A 14,800-nucleotide genomic window follows, 5' to 3' on the forward strand; every position below is an offset into this window, starting at 1 on the left:
GGCCCCATCAGACAATAAAAGGCGATCGTGGAGCGGGGTGCGGCTTTTTGGAGTGAGTCATTTCGGTCACAGGACGCAGCAGGCAGACCCGGCCTCCGGGGACCATGCGTGCGCGCCTGAGGGTGGGGGTCTGTCTGGTGGAATGCAGATGTGGGGCCCCATCTCCAGGCCCCGAAACCCCCAAGCCAGAAGTGAGGGGAACAACACGGCTGAGTTTACACAGAGGAGGAAACAGCAGTGAAACGAACAGGCCCAATAAAGAGGGAAATCAAGTGCAGGATACAGAGAATTTATTCAGAGTCCAGTACAGACTGGCCAGACCACCTCCTACATGTGGACAGGAAAAAAGAGCCTACAGAAAAGGTAGGAGTTGTTATAAAATTGCTTTAATTCAGTTCTCTCCGCATTACAAGCCGGCAGCGGGCAGTGGCCTGCCATGCTCCTTACAATACTGAGCCTGTAATTGCTGTTATCAAAATATACATCTGTGTCACCATAAAAAAACCGCAATTGCTGCCCCTCACGTCTTACAACAGGTATAAAAAATTATAAATATTTACACCCTTGTTCCACCCCGACATGGAAACTTGAGGCCCAGGCCCTAAGGAGGGCCGGCCAGCACAGGGCCTGCGCGGGGAGCCCCTTGGACCCGTGAGTGCAGGACAAGGCGGTGAAGACCGGAAGGTAGGGCTGCTGTCCCACCTCCTGGGGTCCCAGCATTAGAGGCAGACAAAAAACAGAAAACTTTGGTCCAAAATTTGCAGGAAAAAAGAAACCCTGAAAGTTTAAGAGCACTTGTCCTCCGGGACAGAGGACAGTTGTGAGTAAGGCATCGGCAGGTCGCAGACGCGCCGGCCCCATTGTGTCTGCCCTGGAAACTAGATCCTGCCCTGCGACTCAATGACAAGGAATAAAATAAAAGTACAGTATACAAAGTCATACCACGAGGAGAAAATTTAGGTTACACTCATACCATTTTTATCATCTTGCTATATAAAAAGTTACTTAAAACTATTTTTTGCATATAAATGAAAAAGATTAGAATATTTGGTCAACTGGAAATATTGCTAGGCACAGGTGTCTGCAGCTGCATCGAAGCATAATACAGAGATTACGGTGGAAACAAAGCTGAAGAAGCGACGGGGAGGGGCCCTGGGGCTGGGGGGCAAATCATACACATGATACAAGGATTGGGGGGCGGCCACACCCAGCCACCCATGGTCTACCACCGCGGCAGGCACACGATCCCATGGGAGGCTGACCCCCCAGGCCCCCAAACCCCTACACGTCTGCTACCCCAAGAAGGCCCTGCCAGAGCAGCGGGTTTAAGGCACAAGAAAGCCAAGTGGAGGTTTGGGAGCGCCCGCCACACAGATTGCAGAAGGCACGGGCGAGGGGCCGGGCTGGGCCTCCACGGTCACCAAGAGCCTGAGGTTGGCACCCCACCTCCCCCAGGTGAGCAAGTGAATTCGATTTAATTTCTTTTAAAAACAGGTAAACTGATTTCTCTTTAAAAAAATAAAATCTCTGGTCTTTTTTTAAGGTCACTTCAGCTGCTTTTTAAAGTGGCTTTTTTTCTGGAATGATGGAAGTTGTCGCCGGGTACCCGGCAGGCTGGTCCTTGGTGGCGGCCTAGATGGTGGACTTGGAGAAGGACACCCGCAGGTGGTGGTTCTCACCCAGGTCGTGGTTGTGCAGGTCGATGAGCGCCTGGATGGCCTCCTCCACGGAGCCCATCTGGATCAGCGCCATTTTGCGGTCCTTCCTGCAGGGAAAACGGGAGGAACACAAGGAGCCGTGAAGGGCCGGGTGGGGCAGGGTAGGCCCAGGGGCAGCGGGGCGAGGGGGTGGGGCCGGGCTCACTGGAAGAACTTGAACCCTTTCACGATCCCGCCGTTGCTGGAGAAGAGAATCTTGAGGTCGTCCTCGGAGATGGAGGGCCTGCAGGGGGAGAGGAGGACCTGAGCCAGTCTGTGGAATGTCAAGGCCATTCCCTCAATACAGCAGCTGAGTGTCCAGGGAAGGGTGGGGTCTCCAGGAGCTTTTTAGAGGCCCCAGAAATAGGTTATCAGAAAATGACCGTGAGCATCTGAAAGGTGCGCTGGAAGCAGAGAACTCACTCCCCTGGGCCTCCAGCAAGGCCTCCCTAGGGCCTGTGGAAGCCCCTGGAGATGGGAGCGTCACAGGAGACCTTTACAGGCACTCACGGGATATTGGAGAGGTGCAGGGTGGCCGAGGGTGGGAAGATGTTCTGGAAGTTCTTGGAGCCGGGCTTCTTGAAGCGGTGCAGGGGCGAGTTGCCGTAGTCCTTGGTCAGGCCCTGGTCCTCCTGGCCCTCACGGGGCAGCTGCACGTTCTGGTGCTTGGAGAGTGTGATGCGCACCGGCTTCCCGTGCAGCTTGTGCCCATTGAGGTGGCTCATGGCTGGGGGGAAGACACGACAACACAGGACCCATGTGACCCAAGGCCCCTGGGCACTGGCCCCGCAGCCCCCGCGGCCCAGCGGCCCCACAGCCCCACAGCCCTTACCCAGCTGGGCCTGGCTCCCGTCGGCCATCTGCACCAGGGCGTTCTCCTTCTTGTTGAACAGGATCTTCACCCGCTGCACGTCGCCGTACACGCCTTCAAGGGCACAGGGACAGACTGCTGAGCCGCCCGGGCCCCGCGGCCGCCTCCCCGCCGGCCCCGCGACCCGCACTCCCGCACAGGGCTGGCTCTCCCCGCAGCTCTGCTTATTCTGCCTCTGAGAAGCTGTCTAGTCACAGGGAGTGTTACCGGGAGGGCTACCTTCAGCAAAGAAGCCCTGAAATCCAGGAAAGGCCAATTGCCAAGAACCATCCTGCGGCTGCTACCGACACATCTACTCTGCCAATAGCATGCGGGGCCGTAAACCATGCTCTGGAGTCCAAATCAGTACGCAAAGCGCAGCCCGGACCGCACGCTCGGACATCTCAGAGCGTGACAACCACCTCAATTACACGAAAACAAGATAATAAAAGTGGGAACGATAACATACCGAAAAGAATAAAGAGGCTTTGGGGTGTGACTCTCTTTAGAGGACAGCAGAGCAAGGCAGCGAGGGACAGGGAAAGGGAGAGGTCAGGGGGCGAGTTGGAATCGTCCACCACGAGGAGGCAGCCCCGCAGGCGTGCAGGTTGATGGATGATGAAGTTGTCAGGATGTTAATATTCAAGGGCAGGTTGGTTTCCGGAGAGCAGGGTTTGAGGGGAAATTTTGTTTTTATTTATTTATGGTTTTGTTTTGTTTCAAGCAACAACAGGAAGCAGAAGTACCGTGCAGTCAGTTGGCAAAGAAATTCCGGATCAGGGCAAGAAAAAAAATTGGGAAAGGGGAAGGGGAGAAAAGAAAAAAAGTAGCAAAAACACAGGTCAGTAAATACATAAGAAAACACGCGGCGTCCCATCAGTCAAGACCACACACACTACGAGCCACGCACCGGGCGGACAGCAGGAGCGCCCCCCGCGGGGAGGAGACGGCGCCCGCCCCCACCCCTCACTCCCCCAACCAGGCCCTCCAGGAACTGTCTCCCCGGGGCCCACAGCAGGGCCTCCAGTCAGGCTCGCTGGGGTGGCTGTTAGCGGAGAGCTTGGCTAGAGGAGCTGGGACAGGGCTTGAGAGGCCGCGAGTCACACGTGCTCAGACAGGCAAGAGAGCAGCTCGTTAAACAGGAACCCCGTCTCTCAAGAATCAAAATATCTCAAGCCTTTATCATTTCATCCCAGCTCCCTGAGCTGAACTTGGCCACCGAGACAAGCGCAGGCCCGGCTGCCACCTCAGGGACCATGGCTGGTGGCCTTGGCTTGCACCCCCTCCCCAGAGGTGCCCCGCAGGCCCCTGCAGACCGAGGTTGGTTGGGCTCGAAATTGCAAGACTGCTCTCGTGGACACAATACTTCAACTCTCAGCATCATGGAATTAGGAACGTACATTGAGATGTTAAGGAAAACAGGAGGACTCCAAGCGCTGCGGAAAGGATGCAGCAGTGAGTGACGTCAGTGCAGAGAGGAGGACAGCATGACACCCGCAGGCACTGGCCGGGCCAGGGGACCCGGCTCCAGGGGCCCCAGTGCCTGGGGGAGGGGCTCAGTCTGCACTAGGACTTGAGAGCAAACTCCCGACTCCTACTTCCGCAAAGACAGCCTGGAAGAGCCACGTACCTCGGGGTTGAGGTTGCTGACCAGCAGGACAGCGTTTCCTGCCCCTGCCAGGCCCGGGATGGCGATCCGGCCTGCCGCTGCCGCTGCCGCTGCCGCCGACGGGATGGCCAGAGGAGCCAGGGCCCCGTGCACGTTAGGGACGGAGAGGCCTGGAGGGAAGAGGCGGTCAGATAAGCAGCGGCGCCCACCTTCTCCACCGAGACAGAAATGTGGGTCCTGCCCATCCTCATGCAAACGGAGACACGTGGGGGGGGTGGGGGGGGGAAGCGGCTGGCCCAGCAGCACGCCTGCAGCTCCTCTACGCTTCTCGTGGCACAGACCGTGCTGGCTTAACCATCTACATGTGCCAAACAGCACAGAAAGCTCCGGCTCCTCGGATGCAGGATTGAGCCCAGCGGCCTCGGCCGTGCTGGCATGCAGGTGCCCGTCACCATGCAAGTGGCACGCCGGGCAGGACAACAGGCTCAGGACTGTCACGTAGGTGGGCGCCTGGCCCCCGGGAGGGATGCTCCGGTGTGCCCGCCCAGCTCACGCCGCTCCGCTCACCAGGCCACGTGAACGCATCTACTAGGGGCACACCCACCCCTCCAACCACCGTGCGCTGGTCCTCACCGGGCGCTTGAAGAGAACCAGACCAGAGACTGGGGGGTTAGCGGGCTCTCTGCACGGCCCTGCCCTACGACTGCCCTGTCCAAGCTCCGTGGGGAACCTGGAGGCCTGCGCCCAGGAAGGTGGGCTCCCCCCGTGACTGCGCCACGTTGGCTGCCGTGGAAGCAGAGCTACGGGAGAGGTGTGGGCATGCAGAGTCGGTGGTAGGGACGAGTGTTTGAATACCTGCGGCTTGAGGAATTGCAAAGGTGGGAGGGAAACCAGCTCCTGCATACGGAGAGGCTGACATTATACCAGGCGCACCTAGAAACAAATGAGACACTAATCATCGCACCCATGGGTGCGAGCCGGCTGCCAGTGCCCCACCCGGCGGGTTCTGGGCTGGTGCTGTGTGGGCATCCGGGAGACAGGTGCTGACCTCCCCGGGTGTGGAGCCGGGCGCCTGGGACTGAGCTACGTGTCCTGCCCCCCACCCCACCCCGCCCCACCGCCGCGGTCCTGCCACCGGGCATCTTACCGAAGGCTGCAGCCATGGTCTGGTCCAGCGAGGGCTGACTGTCGCCGGAGGGCAGATCGGGGCGCGTGTAGTCGCGGCTCTTGTCGTTGTTGTACTTGACGTTGAGGCTGGTGAGCTTGGAGAAGTCGATGCGCAGGGTGCAGCAGGCGTTGTAGATGTTCTGGCCGTCCAGCGACTGCGGGGACAGCGAGAGGGCTGTGAGTGGGGGCCTGGCGGCCGGCGGCGCAGCTGCCCCGGGGACCACTCACCAGCTTGGCGTGCTGGGCGCTCACGGGGTCGGCATACTGCAGCAGCGCCTGGAACTGATTGTTCTTGGTGAAAGTGATGATCTTCAGGACGGTGCCGAACTTGGAAAAGATCTACAGGAGGAGGGCGGCCGGGTGGGGTTGGCCTCAGCCCGGGAACCGGCCCCCACCCGCAGGCCAGCACTGCCCTGCCACACCCCGCCTCACCTGGTGAAGCACGTCCAGGGTCACCGGGTAGAAGAGGTTCTCCACGATGATCCTGAGCACCGGGCTCTGGCCGGCCATCGCCATCCCTGCGTCCACCGCCGCGGCTGAGGCGGCCAGGGCCAGGTTTCCCGACTGGACTGAGTTCACCGCCTGCAGGGCCGCCTGGGCCCGCTGTGGGGGCAGAGCCGTGAGTCCCACAGGCTCCAAGGCCACCACCCGCCCCCCCACCCCGTGCCCACACCCCAGGACACGCACCGCCTGGTTGGGCGAGCTGTCCGTCTTGAGCTCCTTGTGGTTGGAGAACTGGATGTAGATGGGCTGGCCACGCAGTACGGGCGTCACCGACGTATAGTAGTTCACCATGGTGTTGGCAGCCTCCTCTGTGTTCATCTCGATGAAGGCCTGGGGGCGGGGGTCGCGTGTGAGCCAGGCCCGGACCCAGGAGGCCCAGTGACCACCCCAGAGAAGGCCTAGGCCTTGTACCTGGTTCTTCCCTTTCAGCATCAGGAGATTGGTGACCTTCCCGAAGGGCAGCCCCAAGGAGATGACCTCCCCCTCAGTGACGTCACTGGGCAGCTTTCGGATGTGGATCACCCTGGAGGGCACGCCTGTGCTCCTGTTGTCCCCCTTGAATTTCTTGCTGTCGTTTCCATTTGCTGCAAAAGGATGGTGTGTGTGGCACAGAGCACTTCCCGGCTCCCCTAGAGCAAGGGATCCCTCTCCTGGCATCGGCTTCCTCCCAGCTCTGGGAGGCTGCTGGGACGGGGAGATCTCCACACCTGGCTCCCAGGGAAGTGAGGCTCAAGGTCACCAAGGCCAGGCCCAACCAACCCCAAGTGCGCTCCTCAGAGCCACAGAGAAAGTGCTCCCAGGTAGGGCCGCGGTTAGGGTTACCTGTGGAGGCCGAGTTGCTGCTCATGATAAAGGGTCCGTTAGTGACACAGGCAGAGAAGAGCTCGTCAGATCCCCGCTGGAAGAGAGGGGCTGGTTGGAACCGAGCAGCGTCTATGCTGCAGCGCCCCCCAACCCTCCCTACGGGGGCCCAGTGGTTCTGCACCCAAGACACAGCTCCTTTCCCCACCTGCGGAGCCCCTGGGGATCTTACCCCAGGCAGGGCCAGCGTCTTGTTCCCTACAGGGGCTCTGCGTGTCCCGTCCCCCCCCCCCACCCCGTGTCTGGGGTCTGCACGGGCTCAGGCTGGCTACCCCGAGGCTCGGCCGTCGTGCTCTCAATCACGGCAGAACCACTCAAGGCCCACGAGGACAAAGCCCCCTTGTCACACACACTGCAGCCACCCGCTCAGCCGCAGGACTCTGTCCTACTTTCCAGTCTGAGGAAACCGGAGCCCGATGACCAGAAAGGCCACCTCTCCAGGCAGCGGGCACCTTGGTGACAAACAAGCAAGAAGCTCCCAAAGTGCCCAACCCATTCTCTTTCCAGAAAACGACTAGTTGACTCATTAATCTCAATCTAATTGAATCAACTCCCAGAACCAGGTAAGATTGAACCCAGGGTGAAGAAGCAGACAGGGAGCCCTCCTGCCGGGCGAGGACAAAACCCCACCCGAGGAGCAGGGAGCCCCCACTGGGACCAGGAGGCTACCCTCTAACAACTTCTGGACACGAAACCGGTGGCCTGAGAAGAGCTTCCCTGCCCCAGGTGCCCCACGGCCTCCCGGCAGGAACAGCAAACACCAGCTGTTCTCACGGCCAGACCCTCCAACTGTCATTTTCGCCAGCTCGTCCCTCCTCAAGGACATCTTATCTCTGCCCTTCTCTCAAACCAGCTTAACTGCCACTTACACAAACAAGCACACCGGACACCCAGGGGCCTCCCCACCTTCCGGCGGTCTAGCCCTAGAGCTCTAGGTGCCCTAGAGCCCCTTCGGGACACTCACACCCCACCCTGCCCCTCGAGACAAGCTGAAGGAAGCCAAGGAGGTTCAAGGTCTGCCTCTCAGGACAGGAATCGGGCACATGCCAACACTGCTAGGCGCAAACAGGATGCTCTGGGCCGCCCTGGCTGCTAGGCCACCTGCTATGGGCATGACCCTGAACCCAGACCCCACACCAGGCGGGCATCTGCAGGGGCCTCCCCACCCCATGGCTCCCCAGGGCTCAGGGCTGAGATGGATGCGCAGAGGGCCAGCACCTGAGCCCGTGAAGAAACTGCAAAGGCTCAGACCCCTGCCTGGTCTTAGAGTCCAGAAAAGGACCCAGAACCACAGACCGCTTACGGACTGGAATTTGTTATAATGAAGCAAAATGTTAAAAACCCCAAGCACTCCAGGCTGACCTGACCCGTCATGCCCCAGCTCACTTTCCCCAAGTGGACCTGGGCGCTTCAAGGCTCAGAGCAGTAGACCAGCCCCAGCCGTGAACGAAGGGCCACATGAGAACCCAGGCAGAATGCCCCTGAGCCACCGAGGACGGAATCCCCCCACCTAAGTGGTAGGAATGTGGACTTGGAGCCCTGACCGGCACCCCCGGCACACAAAGGCCCCCCGTCCAGAGCTGGACAGGAACGGGGCACCCGGGCGGCTCCCACACACCGGCTGCACAACCTTAAAAAGAGCACCTCGCCTCCCATCTTTGACAGGTGACAAGCAGGGCCGGGATTCCCTCAGGAATGGGGCGTCCTTGGCCCCAATCATGTTCTCACAGCAGACGGCCTGGCACGCCTACATCTGCAGGGTCTGTGGGGCAAGCCCTGCCCACTTGGCCGCCCATCTCCCCCAGGCCTCCCTCCCGGACACCGCCCCCTCCCCCAGCACGGGGGGGGGGGCCCAGGTGCACGTGGTGACCAATGGCTCCACATGAGACAGCCCACTGGGGCACAGCCACTCTGCGGGGTAGAAGCCTGGGGGGACGTGGGCCAGTCCACGCCGCGGGGGAGCTCTTCCCAGCTGCTGCCGCAGGCCCCTGCCCTAAAGTCAACTCAGCACCGACAGCAAACGACCACCTAAGCGCGCTCGCTGCCAGAAACAGTGCCTAGAGCCCCCCTCGCTTCTTCATCGATAGCTTACGCACCAACACTCCTGATGCCTCACTTGGGGCCCAGCTTATTCTGAACCTGAGGGGGAGGACCAGGCTGCCCTCCCAGTGGGCCCCCCAGTGCACGCCCCCTACAGGTTCAGGGCCTCCGTCCTGTGCAGCTGATTCTAGCAGCCAAAACCCCCCGGGCACGGGATGGAGGAGACAGCCCCTGGAAGAGGTGCTCCGGCTGAAGTGGCCCCCAGAGAAGCAGGGGGAGGGTCCCCGTGCCAGTCACAGCACTCCGGATGAAGTCCCTCTCCCTCCTCCCGCCACCAAACAAACAGGTTTTATCTGCAGGAAGATCGGGACAGGCGGCGTGCGAAGACGAGTCCACCTGGGAAAACCGAAACCAGCCACCAGACCAGAAACCAGCTGTTGCCTGCTCCTCAGGACACCCGGCCACCTGCGGGGCTCAGGACACACGGCCCGAGGGGGGACACTGCCCCCGACGTCCCGTTTCTCTGAGCAAAAATTATCTGAACGAGGACAGCCTCAGGAGCAGCCTGGAACCACCCCAGAGCCCCAAGGAATTCTCTGGTCCCGCCCCCACCCAACAAGCTGCTTAAGTTGCAGACAAACTTCAACTTTACCCACACGAAACTGAGGACAGACATCCCGTCACCCCGCCATGCATCCCACCTCCAACCGCAAGCCGTTTTGAGCTCGAGGGCAGGGCAGGGGGTCCCGAAATCAGACTGCTGAGGGGCCACCCACCCCCCGCCCGAGGCAGGCTGTCCACCCCAGGAGCACCGAGCCGGGCAGCCCATGGTGGGAGCTGGCGGAAGGAGAAAGCAACGTCACAAGCGCCTACCTTTGTACCAACTGCTATGTCTGGGACGATGCTGCGGAGAGAAAAAAGGAGACGTCAGCCAGGGCGCCCGCCACATCCCGGCGCACGAGCCCCCGCTCGAGGCCTTCGTCAGCTAGAAGGCTGGGGCAGGGAAGCAAGCCGTCCGCCCTTTAATCGCCACTTGAAAAGGAGCCATCATTGTCCTCCGGCTCCCTCCCGGCAGGACCCCGGCCCCGCCTCTCGACCCGTCCAAACACAAAGACACCCCCTCCACAGGCCCTGGGAGAGACATTTGATGCTGGTTAAGGTTCAGGTGATGCTGTTTGCTTTCTAGAAACTGGTAGTGCTTGGGGGACGTTTCCAGCAGAACGCAAGCCGATAAAAAGGCAACTCAAGGGCCCGAGATTAGAGCTCCGGCCCTACGGGGCCGAGAAGGGGGCAGCTCGGTGGAAAGGATCAGATAGAGCTGACACGAGTTACTCATCAACCGGGCTCCACGTGAGCGGACTTTCTCCCCCCCCCCCCCCCGCCCCGCAGAGCAGGCCCCGCTAGGAAAGGCGGGGCCGGGGGAGAGCACAGCTGCCCCGGACTCCTGGGTCCTGCAGCCCAAGCCCCCCGGGAAAACAGAACCCTCCGAGGGCATCTATGTAATAAACAGAAACCGGCAACAAACTAACGACTCCCGAAATATCAGTTCAGGACGCAACTCAGCCAGCAACACCCCTCACAAGGTCACCTGGCCGCCAAGGCCTGGCGGTCGCGTGACAAGAGCCTCTCATGATGTCACACAACATGTCCCCCGGCCCAGCCTCGGGCCCGGCAGAGGGCACCGGGGCCGCCGCCTGCAGGATCCCCCTCGGGCTCTCAGGGAGGTGGCTCCCACCACAGCCTCGGCTCAGGCCCTGCCCCATCCTCACCCACCGCCTCTGCGGCGGAACCCCCACCTCTTCCCCGCAAAAACCTCACGGGCCAGCGACAACGACTTTTAAAATTCTTAATGAGTCAAAAAAAACTTCCCAGAAAAACAAATAATGAAAAGCACGCAGTTTCCCAACTGCTAACCCAGGCCGCCTGGCGGCTTCCTACTCCCAGGGAGGGCTTCGGACACAGGAAGTGTTTTACGTAAAATGGCCTTTCTGGGAAAGGTTTTCCGACCTTCCAAAAAGACGGCAGGCCAAACAGGAGCTGCACCCGGAGGCCAGGCCCGGCTGCCTAGGTAACCACACCACCGACGAGAAGCTGCAGATGCGCCCCCAAACCACATTACGGGGGACAATGGAGGAGACAAAACTCGAGAACTTGACCAGACGGCCAAGAAAACCGAGCACACGGCCCGCTGGCTCGGGAATGGGTTCTCTGGGCAAGTCCACCCCAGCCAAAGCGGAAGGCAGACCAGGAGGAGATCAAGTTCCTCTTGCTGCAACAATTTTTCTAAAAGGTTGGCCTCAATTCAGGTTGAAACCTATCATTTCAAGCCCGAGACACCAAAGACACGTGACCCTCCGGGCACTTTTAACCGCCCGCCCCGCCTGGTCAAGCCAAGAGAGAAAGGAGAGCTGGTTCGAAGCTCCCCACCACAAAATTCCCGCAACTGCCCCTGAACGCTTCCCACGGGGTGTCAGACGGGAGAGCGCAGCTCCACCGACTTCCACCCCTTCCCGAGAACCTAGGCCCCGCCGCCGCGCGGCCCGGTCCCCCCCACCCCGACACCTCGGCACGCTGGGAGCGGGATCGGGTCCCGAGCCGCCCCGCCCCCACCGCGCCAGGGGCGCCACCCCGGGACGCCGGGCTGGAACAAAGGGGGCGGCGGAGGGCCCGCGCCCTTCCGGGCGGGAGGGCGGCGTCTCCGGCCGCGCCCGGGCCCGCGGCGGGCGGGGCAGGCCGGGGCAGTCCGCGCGGCGGGAAAGCCCGCGCACGCGCGCCAAAACCGCCAGGAGCGCGCGAGGCCGCGCACGCGCGCGGAGACCATACACGGCGCGCGGAGACCATACGGGGCGCCGGAAGGGCCAAAAGACTCTCCAAGGGCGGCGCGTGCGCGCAAAACCCGGACGGGAAGCGAGAAGGGCCGCGCGGCCGCCGCGTGCGCACGGGACAGGCCTCGTGGGCACCGGAAACGGGCAGGGCTCGGCCCGGCCGCCCCCTCCCCCAGACCCCCGCCGCCTCGCGCCCCCAGCGGCCCCCTCCAGGGCCGCACCCGCGCCCCAGGCCGGGGGGAAGGGAGGGAACCGGGCGGCGCCCCGGGGCCCGGGGTGGAGGAGGAGCGGCGCGCCAAGACCGTCGCCCCGAGGAGGCCGGGGCGGCGACGAGAAAGAGACCGGAGCGCGAGAAGGACAGGGGGTAGAGCGAATGAGTACTACTCACCCGTCCATTGCACACACAGGAGACCCGCGGGGGACGGAGTGGAGGCGCCGGAATAGCAGGAACCGACCCAACGGCTCTGAGTTATAGACTCACAAAATGGCGGAGACGCCCGAACACGTCCCCCGCGCGCTCTGCCCATTGGCTCCTGCCGCGCAGATGGGCGGGGCGAGCGCTGCGGGACCCCGCCAGCACCTCCCAATGGATAGGAAGTCGCTCGAGGGGTGGGGCCAAAAACAGTGGCAGGCGGCCATTGGGGAAGATGGCCGTCCTTCAGGGCTCGAGGCGGAAACGACCGGTGGAGTCGGGGAAGGGGCGAAGAGGTGAGGCCACGTGATTGAGCCAGAGCCAGTGAGCGAGCTGCCCTCCTGCGTGGGGCTTTGCTGGAGAAGCCATCTTAGGAGTGGGTACGTGGCGGGTCAGGCGGTGGGAAGCGTGCTTCCCCCTGGCTGTCGCCATCTTGCAAACGGGCAGAGTCCACCTCCACCTCGGGCGTGAGAGCAAAGGGAGGCGCGTCGCCATCTTGAAGTAGGGCAGGAAACCTCCAGGGCGCCACCTTGCTTGTGGGCACCTGGCCGAAGTCCATTTCGAACTCAGACGATACGCTTAGGTTAGCACGCGGAGCAGTGGCGGCGGCCTAAGGCGTCCCAGAGGCGCCGGGGCTGTTTCCACTGCTGGCCACCAAGCCTGTGGTACGATGTGGCCACGGGTCGCCCCTGACTGTCCTTTGTTTGCCCCAGAGCAGCGAAGCCCGACCACGGTCTCCTTGCCTGATTGCAGGAATGGGAAAACTGAAGCCCGGGGGGCACGGCTGACGCCGCCCTGCCTGCCTGCAATGGGGGGGAACTGAGGCCCGGGGGCGCACAGAGCGGACTTCGCTGTCAAAGGACGTTCAGGACTGGACGGGCCTCCATCCCAGCAGCAGAACACCCCAAACTTATCCCGGAGAATGCTGATTCCAAAGACAGTTAAACAGGGTTGTGGGTGATAGGGGAACCCCGGGAAAGGTGCCGGAAAACAGGGCCAGCTGGGTGGGGCGAGTGGGGGTAGGGACAGACGGAGTCAGGGAGGCCGCGGCAGTCCGGTACCCCAGGCTTTTGGAAGCATCCGGGAGATGATGGGCATCCCGGGCTTGCGCAGTTCCCAGCGTGGAGCAGACGTTCAATAAATAGAAGAAATTATCCTGAATATTGTTTGCTATACGTCTCGTGCAGAAAAAAGGATTTTTTTTTTTTTTTTTAGAAAAAAGGATTTTTAATTGGCACAAGCCTAGAGAGGGAGAATGACACTTGTCGTTTCCCTAAGTCGAGGTCAGGCCTTTGCTCCCGCCTCTCCGGTCGGTTTTAGCTTGGGCGGAGTCATGGCAACAGCGTCCATTTTAGGGCCGCGCGGGCCTGGACGGGGCCCAGAGACCGGGGCTCCCGAGCCAGAGGGTTTTCTCGGATTAGGGGCGGCTGCCGATTTTCACGGAGGCCTCCGCCCTGCGGTCCTTGGCCCTCTCTTTCGCCGAAGGCCATCTGAAGCCCAGGAATGGCTAATCAGGAGTGTCCTGGTGGATTTAGGAGAATCCCCAACGCATTCCTGTGGATTTGCTCCCTCTAGGACTCCCGTCGCGCTCCGCTCTGGGTACCACCAGGGGCAGTTGCTCATCTTTGTTGCCTCGGTTACTGGTGCCAGGGATGGGCCCCCTTGACAGCAGGGAGGATGGTTGGAGACATGGGAGTGTCGCAGCCCAGAGGGAGAGGAGGGGGCAGCGACGTTGGTGGACCCTCCACCAGCTTCCTAGCACGGATCTAAATGGTCGCAATCTATTAAAAGCCATTTCTGGGGCTTCCCTGGTGGCGCAGTGGTTGAGAATCTGCCTGCTAATGCAGGGGACACGGGTTCGAGCCCTGGTCTGGGAAGATCCCACATGCCACGGAGCAGCTGGGCCCGTGAGCCACAATTGCTGAGCCTGCGCGTCTGGAGCCTGTGCCCCGCGACGGGAGGGGCCGCGATAGAGAAAGGCCCGCGCACCGCGATGAAGAGCGGTCCCCGCACCGCGATGAAGAGTGGCCCCCGCTTGCCGCAACTGGAGAAAGCCCTCGCACGAACCGAAGACCCAACACAGCCAAAAATAAATAAATAAATAAATAAATAAAATAAGAAAATCCTTTAAAAAAAAAAAAAAAAAAAAAGGGAAAATGAGAAAATATTTAAAAAAAAAAAAAAAAAAAGCCATTTCTGCTCACCGCCCTCCGGGCTTTGCTCAGAGTCAAAGCCCAAGTCGACCTCGTGGCCCCACAGACCTCACACTCTCTGCCGCCTTTCTGGTTTCTGACCGCATTTACACAAGCCTCCTTTACGAGGCTGTTCCCTTCTGGAAGGTTCCTCCCTAAACCCACTCCCTCCTTTACTCCCTGCCCTGGGGCCTTCGCGAAGAGGCCCCCTCATCAGAACAGTCTCCCCGACCTCTCCCTTAAAACGGTTGAGGATTTCTTTCTCGCCTTCCACTGGAACACGAGGGAGAGAAGACAGCCCCTGCCCGGATCGGAATCCACGCTGTTACCACCCTTACAAGGGCCACAAACCAGGCGGCGTGAAACAACACAGATTTATTCTCGCTCGGTTGTGGAGGCCGGAAGTCAGAAATTGAGGTGTCAACAAGGCCGAGCTCCCTCCAGAGGCTCCGGGGGAGGGTCCTTCCTGCCTCTTCCGGCTCTGGGGGCCCAGGTGTCCTTGGCCTGCAGACAGGTCCCTCCAGTCCCTGCCTCTGTTGTCACATGGTTCTCTTCTCCCAGTTTCTCTGTCTCTCCTGTGTGTGTCTCTAAAAAGGACCCTTGTCCTTGGATTTAGAGACCACCGGGATAATCTCATCTCAAG

The 14,800-nt window shown here is 60.9% G+C and overlaps 1 protein-coding gene across 5 annotated transcripts; it reads right to left on the bottom strand.

Moving 5' to 3' along the window:
* Positions 1-364: 364 nt before the first annotated feature.
* PTBP1 (polypyrimidine tract binding protein 1) lies at positions 365-12,070 on the bottom strand. 5 transcript variants are annotated; one of them, XM_007176645.3, is made up of 15 exons: positions 11,942-12,070; positions 9,602-9,632; positions 6,650-6,725; positions 6,239-6,411; positions 6,011-6,157; positions 5,756-5,926; positions 5,552-5,662; positions 5,304-5,478; positions 5,012-5,089; positions 4,178-4,326; positions 3,017-3,050; positions 2,530-2,622; positions 2,208-2,424; positions 1,864-1,941; positions 365-1,765 (listed from the first exon to the last, which is right to left on the bottom strand). In XM_007176645.3, exons 1-15 carry the CDS (start codon positions 11,947-11,949, stop codon positions 1,633-1,635), a joined length of 1,674 nt encoding a protein of 557 aa, XP_007176707.2. In that variant the 5' UTR covers positions 11,950-12,070; the 3' UTR covers positions 365-1,632. The 5 variants fall into 5 exon arrangements, with proteins under 5 accessions (XP_007176707.2, XP_057396702.1, XP_057396704.1 ...); XM_057540719.1 differs by lacking the exon at positions 11,942-12,070 and adding an exon at positions 11,291-11,415; XM_057540721.1 differs by lacking the exon at positions 11,942-12,070 and adding an exon at positions 10,736-10,759.
* Positions 12,071-14,800: the final 2,730 nt, after the last annotated feature.

This window comes from Balaenoptera acutorostrata, chromosome 2 (assembly GCF_949987535.1).
Source record: "Balaenoptera acutorostrata chromosome 2, mBalAcu1.1, whole genome shotgun sequence".
Lineage (NCBI taxonomy): Eukaryota > Metazoa > Chordata > Mammalia > Artiodactyla > Balaenopteridae > Balaenoptera > Balaenoptera acutorostrata.

Excerpts from the sequence above, each read along its gene's own strand:
- PTBP1 (XM_007176645.3), bottom strand. Across the intron at positions 6,726-9,601 it reads ACATAGCAGTTGGTACAAAG|CGGGGATCTGACGAGCTCTT; the intron begins GTAGGCGCTTGT and ends CCTCTCTTCCAG. Across the intron at positions 5,663-5,755 it reads CCCTGGACGTGCTTCACCAG|ATCTTTTCCAAGTTCGGCAC; the intron begins GTGAGGCGGGGT and ends CTCCTCCTGTAG.